Consider the following 18,860-nt stretch of genomic DNA (forward strand, 5'->3'; position numbering starts at 1 on the left):
TTCCCTTGAGCTAAAAAGAATTTCTCAAGCAAAGTATCATTTATTTCAATCTTGAATGTAATACATGTCTAATATCTAATGCAAACACAGTCCACACTAAGTGACTGCACTGATTTCAGCACATCTTCAAACAGGTTTTTTGGAACTATAATGAAAGATACCTCCCTAAAAGTGCATTCAGTTATAAGTTCAGGGCAAAAGGGTTGCGCATTATTTAGCTACAATTTTTTTTTCCAAAGAATACTTTTAAGAAAGGCCAGATTCAACTGGAAAAAGAAACTGTCTGGAGTCAGAATTCAGAACCTGCTGTGATAATTCAGCTCCTGACTAACTAGAACAGGTTCAGATACATTCCACCTGGCTGACCACCTACAGCATGAACCCATTCACCCTCGATTGCCTCTGTAATCAGTGGAGCAAGAGAGCCACTCCATGGGAGTGATTCAGATCTTTGGTGTGGTCCATGAATCACCCCGCTCAAGGTGCTTGTCTCTTCTCATTGACTACCAAGGGAGCCTAGGGCAGCCAGGCTCGGCCGTGGGAGCCGCAGATGTCTCAACCAGCATGAGATGCATCTGGGCTGGGATGCTGGTGCAAAAAACAGCACAGCTTGTTTGTAGGAAAGCAAGTAAAATGAATGTGAATGTCTACAGAAATAAGCAACGCTGTTATCGGCTTCATTGCTTTGGATTTAGCAGCCCAAGGTTTGCCTGTCTTGTTATTTTTAACTGGTCTGGAATTAAATTACTACATTTGCAAGACTGGAGCCTAGACATTCATAGACTTGGCAATCTCTCAGGATGTGTAAAAAATCATCTACCAAGAAAAAAGAATTACATTATTTTTATTCCAAAACACCTTGTATATGCAGGCACTGATCCCAGACCGAGCTCTACAGACATGGAGTCTCTCACCTGTTTACTTTGCTAGACCCCAAGAGAGAATGGGAGTTGGTTTCTATGCAGATCATTTCAAAATCACAGCTTCAGCTTTTAGAGTGTTTTGAGAACTGTTAAAAGAAAAAATAAAATTAAAAGACTGCATTATTTTAATAATGTATGCAATGAGCTTTCTAAATAGCCTGACTAGAGTAAAAAGGATTTGCATGTGAAGTAACACCTCTGTTCGTGTAAAGCAGAGGTTGAAGGAAAGAAATAAGTTTTTTTCACTTTGTCTTCTATGCAAAGGCTCCTACTGTTTCAAGTGGCTTTGGAGTAGGTGCTAGGCAAACTGGACCATGTTTTCTATGTACTCAGGATCCTCTATTATTAGTCGTTCATACTGTAGTAGATAAAAGCATTTAAAAAATAAAGAGATCTCATATAGCACTTAAGCCTATTTCTTATCTTTAATTGACTAGATTTCAAGTGATAACATACCTTTCACTACATACACATTGCCTGCATGAAATTGTATGCAGCAATCACTATATTCATTATTTAGATGCGCACTGAATTGAAATATTAATCTGTGTATGTGAAAAGAATCATTTTGGTAAAGCATTAGTCCCAAATCGTATGTGTGTAAAAAAGGCAAAACATTTTTCTGTGCAAACAGCTTCAGCTTATAGGCAAATGAAATGTCAAGAACTCTTTCAGTGAATCACTGGTTTAGGTACAGGAGTTCAATGTTTATTTTCACCATTTTAGAACTGCCTACTGTCTTCACAGTAAAAATATTCATTTGCTGAAACGGATTGGCTGAGAGAGTGACCAAAAAACAACACGGCCTCAAAATGAAGTCATAAAGAAAACCGCAACAGAAAAATGCTAAAACCTATGGAAACTTGCAATGGCAGCAATGTGTTTTGCCAAAAACATCCCCTGTTTCAAGGTGATTCTAAGGCTCAGATGAAATTGTCTGCTGGTAGATATGGTGTGTTAAACTGTTATCAAAGAAAGTTCTTTTCTCAATATTATTTTCCTGTTCCGATTAACAGCAATTCTGCCTAGGCAACCAAGTAGTTTAAAACTAAATTTCTTTGGCATTTTGAGAAGAAGGAGGTTACTAGGTCAGGATTTGATGTGGAAAATAAATGTAGGTATAAGCCATATAATAGTAAACATTCAGCTCAGACCGCTTACTAGTAGCCTTAAGCAGCAGAGTGACATTTAAAAGCAATCAGAGTCAGAAGAGAACCTTCAGGGAAAACAGACAATACTTTTGAAAAAGCAGCTCTACTTTTGCCAGAGGAAAAAAAACCAAGACCTTTGGGAACAGTGCTCAAGTCAACCTGAAACAAGTATTAAGAAAAATAATGGAAATATAGTAAGTGGTGCTTCTCCTCTTTTGCAAAATTATCATAGCATCTTTTTAAGTAAATTCCTTCCCTGCTTGCTTCTGCCCTGGTCTGTCCTTCCCTTCAGTGGCAGACCTGCACCGTAAAGCGTACACTGCTCTGATGTTTAACTAACAAATCCATGGAAGGTAGAGTGTGCCTGTCAACATATCAGCCAAGAGATCTGCAAGTGGTCTCATCTTTCATTTTTGAAGAAATGCCATGACTTTGAGCAAAATTCCCTGCAGATCCATAAATCCGTGGCGCAGGTTATCGCTACCAACAGATTCACATTTCCCTTAAAGAAAGGCAGATTCAGGGTTCCTGTTTGAAATTATCATGCTAGTGCTGCTAGGATATCCTGGCGTTGAGATGTGTGTTGAGGCTGCCTAAGTCCTTGTCGAAGCATCTTTTTTAATGATGAATAAAGACAGAAAAAGGCCTCGTGTCCCTTCTTGGTTTGCCATTGACAGCATGTCTGTCACCTGCCTGGCCAAATTTACCTTCGCCCTACACAGGAATCTCCTCTGTAAAACTTATGGTTGAGGAGCACTTAAAGGATTTAAAAACTGAGGAATGCCTTCTGCAGCCTTGGAATTAGAAGTTTAGGGGATCCAGTGCCATCAGTATGCCTAGTCAGAGAGTCTAAATACCACTAATTTGCCTTTTAACTATAAAGACTGTGTTCTTTAGTAAAATCTCCTCCATCAGTGTTATTAATTGTCATGTACGATACTTATGCCTTCCAGACACAATACCTAATTCTCCTGACTTTGATAGCAATTTTTCCTTTATACAATTGAAGCTCAAATGCAGCATCCAGTTTCTGCATCCCCTTCTAGAAAAAAACAAAGCCAAAAACATTAAGAACAGAGCAAGTCATATGCAGCTTCAGGTAGCTACTACCGAGCAGTACTTACATTGGAAAGAGAGGCTAACGCTGCTGTAATTAATTATATTAACCTCTTGTTTGATATTGGCATAACATGGCTTTCTGTCTGTCCCAAAGACACAAGCGCCAAGTCCCGGGGGGGCTGGGCTTTGTGCGTACAGTGGTGCCCGCACTGCAGTGGTGTGTACAGAAACTCCTGCAGAGACGGCTGTGGCGACAGCAGGGATGACAACGAGAACGGGCTCTCGCCACGCACCCCTTTATATGGACATTTATGAGCACAAACACTCACATATCGCCTGCTCTAACTGGAGTCTGACTTCATATAAAGCAGACTGTGCTTCTTGACTGATCCCCGTGGGTCAGTCCTCTGAGTTCAAGCAGCTTACAGGAGTGGGTTTATCTTCACCCGAGGTTTGATCCAACCTGTCCTCAGCTGCCATCAAGGTCTACATGTGTAGTCTTTTGACTCATCTTAGCTACCAACAAAAGATTTCTCCCTGTGTTGTGCCAGATAATACTCTTAGTCACCCGAGTTTTCTTTATGCCTTTTTCTGTTTGCCTGAATGTCTTGTTCCTTTGTATGGAGGTGTTTACACAGCTTTTGACAAATTACAATTAATTAATGCTGGCATTTATTAAATAAAATGCCATTCACAATCCAGCTGCTGAAAGTACGATTACGTAGCATGTAGCTTGCAAGAGAACAAACAAGAGAAAAAGGTATGAAAGGTAGTCCTCTCCCTGCTCTTGGTTAAGAAATCATCATTTCTAGGAAGGTGGACAAAAGCTGAAGAAGCCTTCTCGTTGTCTGAAGTTAATGCTTAAACAAAGTGAGAATAACAAAAGAAACCCTTAGGAAATGGCTGAAGGCCACGTGTGAGATATAAAGAGGAATGGCTCATAACAGTAAAAACAGGAGAGCTGACATTGTCCATCAGTGCCATAAAAAGCGGGGCAAATGATTTATTTCAAAGCTAAATTCCTTGTTCCCCTGCACACAGTCCTTACTAAAGACCCTTTGACCACACCATCTGATTGCATTGTAATTCACTTTTAAAAGAGTCAACACAAATATTGACTCACGAGCAGGTTCTAGCTGAGGCCTGGAAGTTAAGCTCTCACAATACACTCCAGCTTTTGCGCAAAGAGCTAGAGGAATATTCGTCACTTTTTCCCTTCGTGTTACATACAATCAATCAATCACTACTCCAAATACAGGTCAGATCCTCCTGCAAATCCAAATAAACTATAACTTCTCTTTGTCCCTTAAACAATGTTAAATGCCAACGCCTAGAACTTCCAGGAATCATTAAAATTTCTTCATATACCAATGTAAAATATGAAGTCTAGCCAAGGTAAGACTAATTTGGCAGTTTCAGCCTAGGGAGCTGTTGCCCTTGCCACAAAAGCCATCGAGGAACTTGGCGCCAACTCATTCTTTGCAGTTTTTACCTGTGAAGCCAAAGACTAAACCCGCAGGGACTCACCCGTCTTCTCCCGTTAGCGTTTAGGGGCATCAGGAAAGGGCGTGCAGAAGGAGAAGGAAGGGTTCTTCCATTTGCTTTGGTCGGGTGTATCGTTTCTAAACTGCGCTGTGCCTGTTAAATCGCTTCCTTGGTACCTACAGCCGCTGCCTGCAAGAGCACAAGTAACAGGGAAGAGAAGAGCATCACAGGTTTTTCTATTGACCCAAAATATTAGATTGAAGGAAAACATTGAAAATTATAGTAACCGATGACTGCGCTAACATATCCTAGGAATTAAGCTAACTCTTGCATTTATATCTGCAAGATTAAAACAATGGCTTAAAATCACTTTTGCTCTGCCTCTTGAAGATGCAGCAGCTGGCCCTGAATTTGTACTTAACATTTAGTGGTGGCCCAGAAATACAACACAGTTGTTTCCAGAAAAACTAGGTCTGCTCCTGGAGATTGTCATAGGGATATACTTCTTTACAGAGACAGTATATAGCTTATATGTGATAGACGTAAGTTTGAGAAGCAGTACTGAGAAATAGCCCTGTCAGGAAGGTTTGGTTTTCCAGATTATATCAAATAGTTTTACTCAAGGGTGTGTGTATGTATGCATATGTATACACAGGCTATAAACGCATGCAGAGAGAGAGAAGTGTGTATACACGTACACGAGTGTATCAGGATTTGGGACGCACGTCATTTTCAAGCCCAACACTTTCTTTGTTTCCCATAATAAACTGTACAGTTTCCCTTCAGCAAAATAACATGGCACGGGTTTGATTCCGATATGTCTTTCAGCGGTGTACAAACAGTAATGTTCCTTGCATAAGTATTCAGCATTTACCCGCTACATGTCCATGGATATCCAGCTAATAAAGGGAATATTCAGTGTGATACATCAAAAATGAGTTCTGCAGTACCAGATTTTTGCTGTAAACAGAATCATCAAACGTTATGCAACCAAAATCTACAGTAACAGTTTAAAGTTTTAGTTACCAAATCCAGTGATATTTTGCTGGATTGGGTTGTTTTATCATCCATTCTGCAGGAAAGTCAGGATGTCCAGTAGCAGCAGTGGGGAAGGTTCTTGACTTCCAGTTTGAAGTGCGCACAGAGACAGCATCTCTTACCAGTTTGCAGCCAAAATGCTGCAGAAAAGCCTGCGCGTACGGACACTGGTTAGTTCTTAGCGCACAACGGAAGGGATTTTCAGCTCCTGGGGTTCAGTTTGATTGCGTGATTCGAGGCTTTTTTGGTCTGCCTTTAATAACGCCACTTTTGCAGTACCAAAATACGCGACCAAAAGAAGCTGGCAGCATTCATCGTCCAGCAGCTCCCCATTACTTCTCTTTGCATGGAAAAAACAGGAAGCTGCCGCTGCCGCTGTAACTTCTGACATGATAACGTTTCAAAATCAGGATATTCCCTGACCTGCTTACAGGTACTGCGGCAGTCCCATCAATGCCCATTTTTCCCTAGCCAGGGTTGTCGTATCCTATTCGAACACGTTAAAACCCACTGCAACAGGCTGGCTGAGTAACTAAGGGTGATTCAAGAAATGTCAGAGTCCTCTTCAGACCACCAAGAAAACCAATGTTTGTCCTCCCTCAGGCTTGTGTGTTATAATTATTCAACATTTAATGATATATGTGGGGGGATGGGTTTGCAGGAGGGAGATAAGGGATGAAAGTAACCTTTTAAAGGAGAAAATGGGACAAGCCTATGGGGGACTTCAGGTACCGTTTAAATAAAAGATACTGTGATCAGATTTTTCCATAATTTTCTGTAATTCCTCTGAATTAGTCTGTGGGAACTTCTCAGACCTCACAAGACAAATTGAGCTCCCCACAACTCAGACCTGAGCAACAGACATCAGGCTTTGCTGGTGAGGCCTCTTCCAGCAGAAGACATGGCACAACCCTATTTGAGTCACGGATTATTAAAACAGTCGCCCTCAAAAAATTCAGTTCAACCTAAATGCAAGTATCCCTAACAATGATCATCTACCAAACAGTAAGAATACTAACCTAGAAATTGCATAAACAATGGCATTACATTATATGTGAAAGCAAACGCGGGATTTTCAAAGGTGTTGATCGATATTAATACTGGTTCAGTACTCCAGCTGTTTTTGCAATGGTACCTACTTTGAGGCTGTTGGTCGAGACGCTTCTGCAAACCTTAATTCACAGAAGTAAAGACAGGTGAAATCTGCCTTTGGCTTTCAGGCTGCAAAATGTTCTGGTCATTTCACGCGACTCAATAGCTTCTCCAGGGGAAACGATTACTGGAGAATCAGGAATTTCTAGGGCTGATTTCTCACTCTGATGAGCTTTCCCATGTCCGTGCCCACATTAAGCAACACGAGGAGAAAGGAGGAGATATTCCTAGGGATAAGATCACGATCAGAGTATCCTGCACCATGCTCCCGCTGCTTTTAGTTACCCACAGAGGCTGTAGGGAGCACAAGCATCGCTGACGTATGCCGAGCAGCTTGGGGACTGTCCAGGATCCGGACACCTTCCTCTCCCAGCACTTTATTTGTGTACTGAATAGAGGATGGAAAATGAGGGTCCCCTCCACAGAGTTACCCTTGCAATCAAAGCCCATGGTTTGTGAGTGCCTCCTGCTCCCAGTAAGGCACTTACTGTTTTATTACGTTTGTCTAACATGAAACTACAGGGTTTAAATTCTTCTTTGCTCGTTCGGTCATATGAGTAAAGGTTCAAAGTGAGTCAGGGCTGGATTGCTGGTAACTGTGAAGTTCCAGGAAATGAAAGGAAAAAATACTGCATGGAACAAGGGGCCTTGTAAATACAGTCATCCAAGATCTACCGTAACATTTAACATCCCTTAAAATTCACAGACCAGATGTGGAACTGGACATTTTGATTTAAAGAATCACATGTACCATATGGAGACATGACATTCTTTAGCATCAAAGTGCTGTTTTTTTGTGAAAAATAGAGTATGTTTTACAGAAAACTGTATGAGCAGGTATGAGCTGTATGAGCAAATAACTTATTTAGGTGGTATAGAACAGAGCTGCAAGTAGCCGCTAGCTAGAAATGTACACTTTGTTGTTTTTAGCTCTACTTAATTTTAATTCATGTGCATATATATTAGCTACTTCATGCACAAACATGCAGTTAGACACACAAGTTTGAATTTTACTGTTCAACCTGGATACAGAAATGGAAGCTCCATGTGCTCAGCTGGGGTTTAGAAAGACATTGAAAGTAAATTTCTTCAGTTCCAGCCCTGCGCTTTCTTGCACTGTCCCAGTGGGGCAGGGGAACCGAGAGGAGAGAATTCAGGCAAGAAATTTCATTTTACGTCCCTGCCCTTGGAGCTTGGATTTTTGACATGGTCACCGACCGGCGACTGCAGCGAATCTCACAATTAGTAACAGCTTCCAAACCTGATTCCGCTGGCTGGGATAGCCAGAAGGCAGCGTGCTGCAGCCGCATGCCCGCTGTACTGCCATGCTCGGCGGTTGCCATGGCAATGACGGCTGTGGGGGTAATTCAGGCTATCCAGGGTTTCCCACATTAGGGATTTTACAGCTGGGAAGCTGTGACTAAATTCTGCTCATGGCGAGCATAATATAAAGAAAAAAATTATATAGGATTTGGATCCCAGAAACGCTGGGCCTGGACCTGCCAGATGCTGCACCCTTTTAATTCCCACTTTCTGTGCAACTTTTTTTTTTCAAAAGTTGGGGATATGCCTAGGAAGCACCTCGCAGGGAGACCACTGGTGGGGCAAAAAAAATAAACATTTAGCTCAATTGTTCATATAGTTAGTTCTTTTATATTTAACAGAAGTGGGAACCTATTCCTTAAATACTTTTTTTAAAAAACAATTATTACAAATTCTGAAAAAGAGTGGGAAAAAGATGAGCCAATTTTGAGTAGAACTCTAAAGCAAAAAGCCTGTCAATACTCAAAACCTCCAGACATTAATGACCAGAGAAGTTTTGTGGCTTAATTTTTATACCAAACCTGTCTTACGGTTTACATGCTCACTGTACATAAATCTGGTCCCAGGTTTGCATACAAAAAATCACTTACCAATTTTTGTACAGAAATGCAGTCTTCATACATCCCTTTGGAGAAATCTTCGCCAGAGGTAATGCATACGCTTGCAGAATAGCTGTTAAAACCCTTTCAAAAGTTAGACCACAGTAAGAAGTGGTCACTGATTAAACTCTGGAAATTATTTTCTGAAGTTAACAGTCCTGCTGGGATCAATGGGAGTAAGTGGAAAAGCAAACAACATTATAAAAATTGTGAACGTTTTTCATTGCAAGACTATTGCTTCACTTGAAAGTTCTGTACGACCAGGCTCCCCTGTAAATAAAATGCCTACCACAGAAAATCCCGGCTGGATGGTTTTTACACCTCGGATGACAATGGTCCGATTTTATCGCTGTGTAACTTCACACAGCACAAGAGCCTGGTCCGAAGGCTTGAACGCTATGAAGTAAATAAAAATGCCAGCTTGATAACTTTTTGAAGCATTAGACATACAATGTGGACATTAAGCTGTTTTCCTTAGCAAAGGTACCTACAACATTATATTGGAAATCTAATCCTCAAAACCTCTTTACCTTAGAGAATACGTAGCAAAACCTTAACTTTGCTACAATAGCTGGTTACTTTGCAAGCTGGCTTAAGTACTGGGGCCTGCGAGGAACACAGCCCTACCCCTTTCTTGACAAGCTAAACCCCAAGCTGAAAGGGCAGCTATGTTACCACCAACACAGGAACAACTGTACACATGGCGTATCAGGAAAGTCATGAAAAAGCTTTCAATTTCCAACACTGATCAAATCACAGGAATTACTGAATTTAAACTCAATCAGTATTACCAATCTAAGATATTGTCATAATGTATACTACATCAAATTTTACAAGAATAAATCTGTGTCATTTTAGTCTGTTTTAAGCAATCAACATGTAATGCTCTCGAGAATGAAACAGTAGCAGTAGTTCTGCAGATGAAACTTCTGCCTGTTTAATCATTAACAGTCCCTGTAAGTTTATTCCACTCAGATTCCCATGCAGAAGCCTGCATTAATCTGTGCTTTCCCAGCAGCTGAGTAAAGCTGTGCTTCCTTTTCTTTAAACCTACCATTCCCAGAACCCATTGCAACACACCCTCTGAATGTTAAGTAATCCTCAACTACGAATTTTTTTACAAAGACCAAGACAGATTCATTGAAGTTCTTGAACCTTTACTCAAAACTCGCTCCCCGACCCCTCATCTCAACCCCACAATTCGTATTTTTATGGTATACAGTTGAAATGGTGAACTAGCTTCTCTAATTCTACCAGTGCATCCTTGCAATAAAAATACTGGCAGAAGAAAGTAGTAATAAATCAAAGAGGGAAAACAACTTACAAAGATACTTTCCATGCTGGAACATGTTTTAAGGACATAGGTGATCCATGCAGGGAACGGGTAGAATAGCACAAACCACCTTTTGATAATTGTGAAAGAAACAAAGACAGTGACTAGAAATAAAACTAAATTGAAAAGTTCTCAACCAAAAAGCCTGAATTAAGAACATGCTGAGTGGCAGAGAGAGCTCAGAGATACAGCATGTGTTACTAAGCTTTTTGCATTAGACAATTACGTGAAACAATTAGATTTCATAAAGTAGCCAATTATTTTAGGACTGAAACAAAGGCTGGAGGAAATACAGCTGCTTATGTTTGGGGAATGAAGAAAAAGGAAAACAAAGCATTGTATTTGAAATATTCATGGCAACCAATTTGTAAGAGGAAATTTAATTAAAAGTCTAGAAAACTTCTTTTAACTCAGTAATGAAAATGCTGCAATTAGAAAAACCCAACAACCTAATATGCGACATATAATCGGTAACTTCAAAAACCATAGGAAATAGCAAGCAAGTACTGCAGGGGACTGTGAAGCAGCATGGAAAAAAATCCTCCAAAACTGAGAATTCTCCTGAGATGACACTTCTCAGCATGTTTTGATGTGTTCTTTTCTCAGGGCTGTAAGGAAACAAGACTCTCAAGAGACCACAAGCAAAAGGTTTTAGTAATTCCTCACAGACACTTTCACAAAGAGAATTCTATGCAACGGGTCATTAAGTTACGTGTCTTACGCATTCAAAGCTTTAAGTGCCAGTATACACTTCACGGAACACCAAAGCCTCCATCAGTTCAACTTCTGAACACATCCTTTAAAAGCCTGCACAGGTTGACAATGAACTCCAACCCATGTTTTTAATTAATTATAAACCAAAGAGAACGTCCTTACCACAGGATGACTAGCAAAGAAAACAATTGCGAGGCGCTCGCTCACAGCAGGCCTGTCTCCCATGCACATACCGCACTGCGACTCACTTTCAGGCTCCTCAGTGCCGGCAGAGAATTTTTTCTCTTACGCTCCCCTGAGTGACAGCATTCAAATTCTATTCCTGCTAGGAAAGCTAGAGCCTTTTTAGCATTTCTGAGAAATTCAATGACAAAGCTTTTTCCCGCCCCCCCCCCCCCACCTTTTTTTAATGTTCCCAGAAGGACATTGGTAACGTAACGCCTGTTTAGCACCCATCCTTGCTTTAAAAGCGTCCTTAATATTTATCTTCTCCCAATTAGAAATCTCATCATACACTGCAATCCCATAATATATATTAAAAAAAACCCAGCTCCATAATATATATAAAAAACCCCAGCTCCATTTATTATAAGGAAGTATTTTTTAATGAAATGTGCACAAAATTGTACAATATAAAACTGTAATTCAAGTTATAAAAATATTTTGAGTGCAAAATTCTTTATTTGAAAATAAAAGACATCTAACTGGATCACAACACATTTCCTTATAAATTGCACCCTTTTCCCTTACCCCTCCTCCCAATGAAAAAATTTTATTCCCTTTGTTCCATTTTGTTCTCACATAATCAACTTTTTAATCTCCAATAAAAAAACAGTTTTTAATTGGCCCTGAGGCACTGAACAGATTGATGCAGTCTAGGTTGTTGCCTTCATACACAGTAAAACATCCACCCTATACAAATCCTTAAAGAAACGAGGTTTTTATCTTCTGAGGCAGAATATTTCTTGTAGCTGATCAGTGCTTGGATACAAGTTATTCCTACTGATTCTTAAAATATCCTGTTTACATGCAGTAGGCCGCATGCTATTTTTCGTATTCCAGATAAATGTATCTTATGTGAACCAGAAGACTTCTTTCAAGTGGATAAGAACAACATGTTACTGGACAGATGGAACTTGGAACTGTTGCAGAGCTGTTTCACCACAAACATAACTCATCTTGCTAACTTTACTTCTGCTCCCCTCAGCTCACAAGGATTGCTTAGAGGCATGAAGCAGTCATTTTCTACAAATACTGCAGAATGAAGACTGTCTCTATTAAATAAAAACCTTCAAAACTTTTGAGCTAGTCACTTAGCTGAAGTGCAGCACTGTATCTCCTACTGGCAGTCTGGAATTGACGATGCTGGCAAGTACAGGAGGCCATACCCAGAGAACTGTACCTGCCCGAAAGGCTGACAAGTGGAAACTTCTGTATTACCTTTTACTCCCTTGCTTGGATACAATCACTGATATTTAATATCCTATGATTAGAAAAACACTTGTAAGAATCATTTAAGGAAAAACCTTAATGAAAAGGCAAGTTCACATTACAGCAGTTTCCAGTAACTACAATCAAGTACTCAAGTGGCATTGTCTGAACTAGGAGCACCAACTGCAATAAAAACTCAAGAATTATCCATGTCGCAACATTTATGCAGAGTAGTGGGACACGATGTGCTGACACCCGGCCTTCACAGTAATGGCACCATGTTAAAAAAACCTGAAAGGAGCTAAAAGTCACACAGGTACAGTAGCAAGTAAGAAGCCTCTCCTCTTCAAGTATCTATTTACGTAGTTAGAAGGATGTCTGCAGCAACAAACAATCCTACTCATTCAAGCAATAATGATTTCAGAGGACTTTTTCCCCTTGCATAGGGGATAGTTCCCAGAGGCCTCGACAGCCCTGCATGTGTTGAAGCTTGTGCAATTTTTCCAGTCTTAGGCTAGATGTGAAGGCCGTTTTTTGAAGTCTGTTCCAAATTAAAAGCTGAAAACTGAATCTGGTCTCTTTCATAAATCCTCTTTGAATGAACTAAAAAATCGCAGAGGACTTGGAAGAGCTATTGGATCTGGAGCGACCTTTGAAGAGAACAAACCGTGGCAAAGACAGTTGGTATCACAGGATATCACTAAAGTCTGTACTACGTGTTTGCTCTCAGTAGGCTTTCAGGCCCCTCCACTAAAAAGAAACCAAATTGTTTTCTAGGCTTTTGTTACAGTACACACTTTTGTTACAAAGAGCACAGATAACTGCAGCTTACTTCTGAGGTAAGCTGCAACTTCCAGCAGATATGACCAGACTCTGTGGTAGAGGTTATGAAAGGATTCCTAGTAAAAAAAAAATCTTAAAAACATTCACAGCAGTAAAAAGCTGCTGCTGTAAACATCTGAGAGACACATGCAATTTCTCTGATAGTTTCAGAACTTTTTCTTCAGGATGTTGAAGGCACTTGATACAGACATTGGACTTCAACTAGTTCATTTTTGACCTGGGGACATTTTCTGCCAAGAAAAAGCCACCAAATAGTTACTGGCCCTCTTGCACTGCAGTCTTTGGGCCTGAGGTTATTGTTGTCTTAGTATCCTTTTACAGAAAGCAAACATATTAATTTATGGAAGATACTATGCTAGGCTACTCAAAAAGAAAACCCAGTACACAGCTAAGAGGTCTACTCCTTCCCCCTTTCACACTACAGTTATTATAGGCCACAAAAAAACCCCACCAACCTTCCTGTGAAATTTTAAATTACAGTTGCCTCAGAAGTGTCCCATGGATGTACTTCCAGAGAAGATACATCTGAAAAGTACCTGCAGTAAAGTAAACCTTGTTTTCAGGTGGGTGGATAGAATAAAAGTGTGAGAATTTCTACAAAACTGAGTTTAGGTATTCCAAAAGTTAAAATCTCTTAAAGGAAGCATCAAACTACAAAGCATTACCTGAAAGGAATTTATGTTAATCTTCATCTGACCACAATCAACCTATCAAAGCACAAAAATTCAGAATAAGTAACAGAACCAGCCATACTGATTTTGGTTCAGAAGAGTAGAAGGCACTTTTACTTTTTTCATCCATATCTGTGGGATGTGGAAGTGTTTTTATATTGATTTCACCTGGTTCCAATGCTCAGTGGCAAGAGCTTCTCTTCCACTTTGTCTGCCACCAAATTCATATTACAGCCCCGAAGAGCTTTTATTAAGTCAGTCACCTTTGCATCTTTTCCCTTCCATTTCTGCCACTCCCGAAGTGACTGAGTCAGCTGTTCGTGCAAGTTCAACGGATTGGCTGCCACTATTCTGTCCATTTTCACTTCAGAAACGCCAAGTTTTCGTATCAGCATTTTCCAGTCTCTCCCAACATTTTCGCATATGACTTCAATAGCCGCCTTCTGAAGACCTGAAATAGCAGAGATATAGAAAGTTAGTGAAGGATTTACTAAGAAATATGAAATATTTTTTTAAATTTTGTGGTTTATGTTTTTGTCGTTGTTGTTTTGGGCTTTTATTTATGGGTTTGGTTTTTTTTTCAAAATGCTACTCTTCTTGCTGCATCACATATTGAAAGTCACACCATGCCTGAAAAGCCGCTGGATATACTCAGAATCCCAAGCACGCGGCACAATTTCCAAGTCACCACTCGATAAAAAAGGAAAGAAATTTCTACCCTGGAAAGCCGTCTGCAGCATCTGCTACCCTCAAGGTGTGCTTCCAGGGCACAACACAGCCCCGCGCAGCAGTTGGTAGCGGAAACACCCTCAGCAGCGGGCTCGGCTACAGCAGGCAGCTGCGGGCAGCCGTGCTGTGTTTGCTCGAAGCACGCCCGCAGCCAGAGGACGCGCACAGACTTACCGGGGTTGCTTCGGGAAGGGGGGGGGGGGGATTAAACAAATAATCCACCTACGTTTTTCGTGCACGTCTGGTTGATCATCAGGAGCCTTAACCTCCCCTTCTTCTACGAACTGCTTCAGTTGCGAGACCAAATCTTCTCTCTTAACGCTCTCCAGCAAGGCTTCCAGAAACGACACTTTGTCCCTTGCGATCAGCTGCTGCTCGAGGAGGATGGTGAAGAGCTCCGCGCCGCTCTGGACAGACTCCAGCTTCCGTTTCCCGATTCTTCCCCGGCAGAGAAACTTCAGGGAAGCAAGCTCGCCGTCCGACAAGCTCGAGGAGAAGGAGTGCAGCAACGCCAAGAAGGGATCCATGGCGCCGGGGCCTACACCGCCGCCAGGCCCGCGGCGAGGCGCAGGCCGCGCCGAAAGGCTGCCGGAGCCCCGTCCCCGCCTTCCGGGGGCGGCCTGCGCTGCTGTTTTCGCAGAGCGAGTTCTCGGGAGGCCAGAGAGCACGGGTAGACCCGGCCCGGCCCGGCCCGGCCCGGCCCGACCCAACCCAGCGCTGGCACCGGTGCCAGCGCCGGCGCGATGGCGGAGCGCGGGCCCCGACCCCCGCCCGCGCGCCGGCCTTGTCCGGAAGTCACGTGACGGCGGAGGGTTCCCCCCCGCCCGCCATAAGATGGCGGTCGCGGAGGGAGTGCGGTTACGGCCGGCGCCGGCCTTCTCCTCCGGCTGGGCTGATGTTAGGAACTGCGCGGTGTTCGGAAGCCCTCGGAGGAGGACGGGATTACTCTGCGATGCCGGATACAGAACGCGTGTGGGAGCCGAGCTCGGCGCGGCCGGTCTGCGGCTGAGGGGGGAGCAGGGCCGGGTCCCGGCGCCTCAGCCTTGGCCGAGCCCGGAGCTGGGGAAGTGTAGGTTCCCTGTGTAATACAAAATTACTGGCTTTTTTGTGAGGCACCGACACTTATAAGGGTTCCTTCTTGGTTTTTTTTTTTTTTTTTTTTTTTTTTTTCCCCAAAAGGGGAAGCGGTGAAAGGACTCGGTGGACAAAGCAAGAAAGGCCCCATCAGAGCCCCGCTCCCAGAGAGACGCTGCTGTTCTGCTGTGTCCCGCCCTGGCAGCCTCGGCCACCCCTGACACCCCCCTGCTTCCACCAGAACGACAGGGCTTGCAGCCTGGGCTTTGTTCCTCACACAGATTAACTGTGGCATGAAGGAGCTGCTGACCTTTAAAAGGGCAGAAATGGGGCAAATGTCAAGCCCCTGGGTTTTAAAGGCAATTTCCATACGAGGTGGAAGGTTGTGAACTTTACTTGAATGGGAAAGTTCAAGTTCATCCCATTGTTTTGTAGGTCACCAAAGTTCAAAAAAACCCAATGATTTTTCTTCCCAGCACGTGTAGGTGGTTCGCTGTCTTTCTTGTTCCTTCTGTGTCTTAATTCCCCAAGCTACCCCATTACTAAATTGTTTTCTGCACAGCCCTTAATTTATTGCTGTTGCAACACAAGTAGACCTATGGTCCTTGTCGTAAAATGATTGCAGTTTCGGACACATGAGCTGAAGCGTTACCATTTTCAGGATCTCCTTCTCCAGTCTCACATTCCAGTGTAAGGAATTACTCTGACTCCCAAAACCTTTCAAAACTCCCTCAGGCACAAGCCCTGCTCAGATAAAACTGCTGGATTTTAGGCTGTTACACAGAGCCAGTCTTACACATGATCAAGAAAGCTGATATATGGAACTGACTACACACATGAAGCCCATCTGTGCACCCAGAGCAGTGGGCACAGTGATACAAGAAATTACGTATTTCATACTGAGTACAAGATTTGTTTCCCTCCTAGGTTATATGAACATTGGGCAGCCTTGTCTTCTCCAAGTAAGCATTATCTTAAAATCATTTGCTTTGCTATAGCATTACCAATATTTTCTTTGATAAATTTGAGACTTCTATCAGACTACTTTTTTTTTTTTTCTCCCTTATGTTCCTCATCCAGGAAAGATGACAGATCATCTAACCATGCCACCCTTAAAAAGCAGCTGATGTGCTTATCACATCCAGTCTCTCAGATGAAATATAGAAACCTGTTTAAAAGAGAGATTTTTGTGTAGTCCCTAAATGTTGCAAACTGGAGGCCATTAACCCGTTGCAGGGTCTCATGGTAAATAGCGAGAGGAACTGGCACTAAGAATTTGAACTGGGATGAGCTGTGCCTGACTTGAGAGGTGTGTTTTCCTTTTGCAGCCCTGAATATACTTCAAACTGAAGGAAAGAGCATTAATAAAAAGGGTAGTGTGATGCCAAGGATATATGTATTTGCAATGTGTGTAATTTAGAAAGCAGGCATAAGCCCTAGTAACAATATGAGAAGTATAAATTCCAGTTAAATAAAATCTCATTTTAATTTTGTCAAGGAAGATGACTGTACAAAACAGGAGGAACCAAATCACACGGCGCATATCTTGTGCCTGGTGATGGCAGCCAGCCGAATTCAGAGATAAATCTACGTGAAGAAAGTCTAAAGCAGTGTAATTTATCCCTTTATTCTCTATCCCTTGACATACAATTGAAAGCAACATCAACTGAGATTTTAAAAGGTTCATATGAACTTAGCGGCCAGATTCAGCACTGAAGTAGGAGAAATCTCCTACATCTCCTACATCTGTGAAAGCAATTCCATACATCAGTGTCATTCTAAAGGTGTCTAAATGAGTAGCAAACATGGAACTAAAAGATACAAATCATCATTTAATTAAGATATAAATCATTGCTTAAATGCTTTTGAACTCACTCCTAATGCCTGGCATAGTGATTTAGTAGTCCCTTTGTTATGTCTGAATCTGACCCGTTCACTCTACTTTCACACGTTCAGAGATGAAAATACCCAAGCAGCTTGCTTTCCTCCAGTTATTTCCTTTGAAAGCAGTTCACGGGGCTTTAGCAAAGAAAGAATTTGCCAAAGTCAACAGATCATAATCGCTCCACATCAGAATAAAACTTAATAGAAGTGATTTATTAGACCAGCTCGGATTTCAGTGGAAGTTTCCCAGAAATTTAAGTGCTATGAATGATCCGGTTCCTAACCAAATAATTTAGAGGTTTCTTGAGGCAAGATGATCCTTGCAAAATACTGCAGAGGGAGCTCGAAGCCTGGGAGTGTTTCAAACCGAGCCTTTTGACTTCATGGTCTTCGCTGCAAGAGCAGAGCCAAGAGCTCGCGGGAAGATTCCTCTCTGGCGAGCCTTGGGCGAGGGGTCGGTCACCAGGCCATCGAGGCAGCGAGCACCCATTTCGAGACTGCGAACGCGAAGCTGCCCTTCGTGGGGCCTGTGCGCTGCCACGTTGCGTGAATAAACGCGGGGTGGCTGAAAGGTTGCTCAGGAGGGTTCAGGACTTGTTAAACAGCGGCTTTAAAAAGCAGTATATTAATTCACGTGCCCGAATAGTAAACGTTTTGGTAAAATGTGCATGGCTGTACCGAGCCACAGGTGACTGAGATGACTCTGCGTTGACACTTCGGAAGATGCTTTGTGTTTTCCAGCCGAGGCAATCCTCCATTTCTGGCTGGCCCTGCTTTGCTGATTTGCTGCAGGGCTGTGGAAATGTCAGACAGTTTCTGCAGGTGCTGCAACACCCCTGATGTAATCTGGTTTGTTATTAGCGCTCATTAACAAGTATACAAGTTGCCGAGTCCACCTTTGATGACTCTTCTCTCTGTTACTGTCAAGCAGCTTACTCTTGATGTGACAAATAGCTTTCTGTAAACATTAATAGCTTGCCTTCTCTCTTCAGCCAGCCTTTCTTCTCTAACAAGGGGTGTGCTTGCAGCCTGCTGTTGACGCACCAGAACTCGTTGTAATCTAGTGATTTCAGATGCTGGTTGCAGCATAGCTACTTCAGCATGGTACGTGGCGTGCTCAAATCAGGGGTGATTTTCTCATCCTTTTGTGAGGCGCCTTTCTGAGGCCCACAGCGAGGGCTGCACACACCAGTAGAGTTTCCAGTGTTAATACATGTATTTTTCTTCTTTGCTTTTGTTCTGAGCTATGTACCTACTGCTTCATCCATACTTTGCTCACCTTTGATACGTTTAAAGCTTAAATCACTGCTATTACTTCAATCCTGTCGCATGAGGGCAAAGCTCTGCTCCTGAGTTTGTAAGGTGCAAAGGATGTGCTTCTGTAGGACCTCCTGTCTGGTTTCACAGAGCAGAGAGAGGTGAAAGACTCCGTGGATCTGGACTATATCTCG

At 42.3% G+C, this 18,860-nt stretch overlaps 1 protein-coding gene and 1 long non-coding RNA gene across 2 annotated transcripts; both read right to left on the minus strand.

Moving 5' to 3' along the window:
- Positions 1 to 934: 934 nt before the first annotated feature.
- Positions 935 to 11,087, minus strand: LOC142362017 (uncharacterized). The gene is made up of 3 exons (XR_012764592.1): positions 10,940 to 11,087; positions 4,661 to 4,807; positions 935 to 1,009 (listed from the first exon to the last, which is right to left on the minus strand). It is a non-coding gene; the product is annotated as an uncharacterized LOC142362017 (long non-coding RNA).
- Positions 11,088 to 11,377: 290 nt separating this feature from the next.
- On the minus strand, positions 11,378 to 15,071 carry FADD (Fas associated via death domain). The gene is made up of 2 exons (XM_075427016.1): positions 14,678 to 15,071; positions 11,378 to 14,173 (listed from the first exon to the last, which is right to left on the minus strand). Exons 1-2 carry the CDS (start codon positions 14,976 to 14,978, stop codon positions 13,887 to 13,889), a joined length of 588 nt encoding a protein of 195 aa, XP_075283131.1. The 5' UTR covers positions 14,979 to 15,071; the 3' UTR covers positions 11,378 to 13,886.
- Positions 15,072 to 18,860: the final 3,789 nt, after the last annotated feature.

Source organism: Opisthocomus hoazin, chromosome 7, assembly GCF_030867145.1.
Source record: "Opisthocomus hoazin isolate bOpiHoa1 chromosome 7, bOpiHoa1.hap1, whole genome shotgun sequence".
In the NCBI taxonomy this organism is placed as follows: domain Eukaryota; kingdom Metazoa; phylum Chordata; class Aves; order Opisthocomiformes; family Opisthocomidae; genus Opisthocomus; species Opisthocomus hoazin.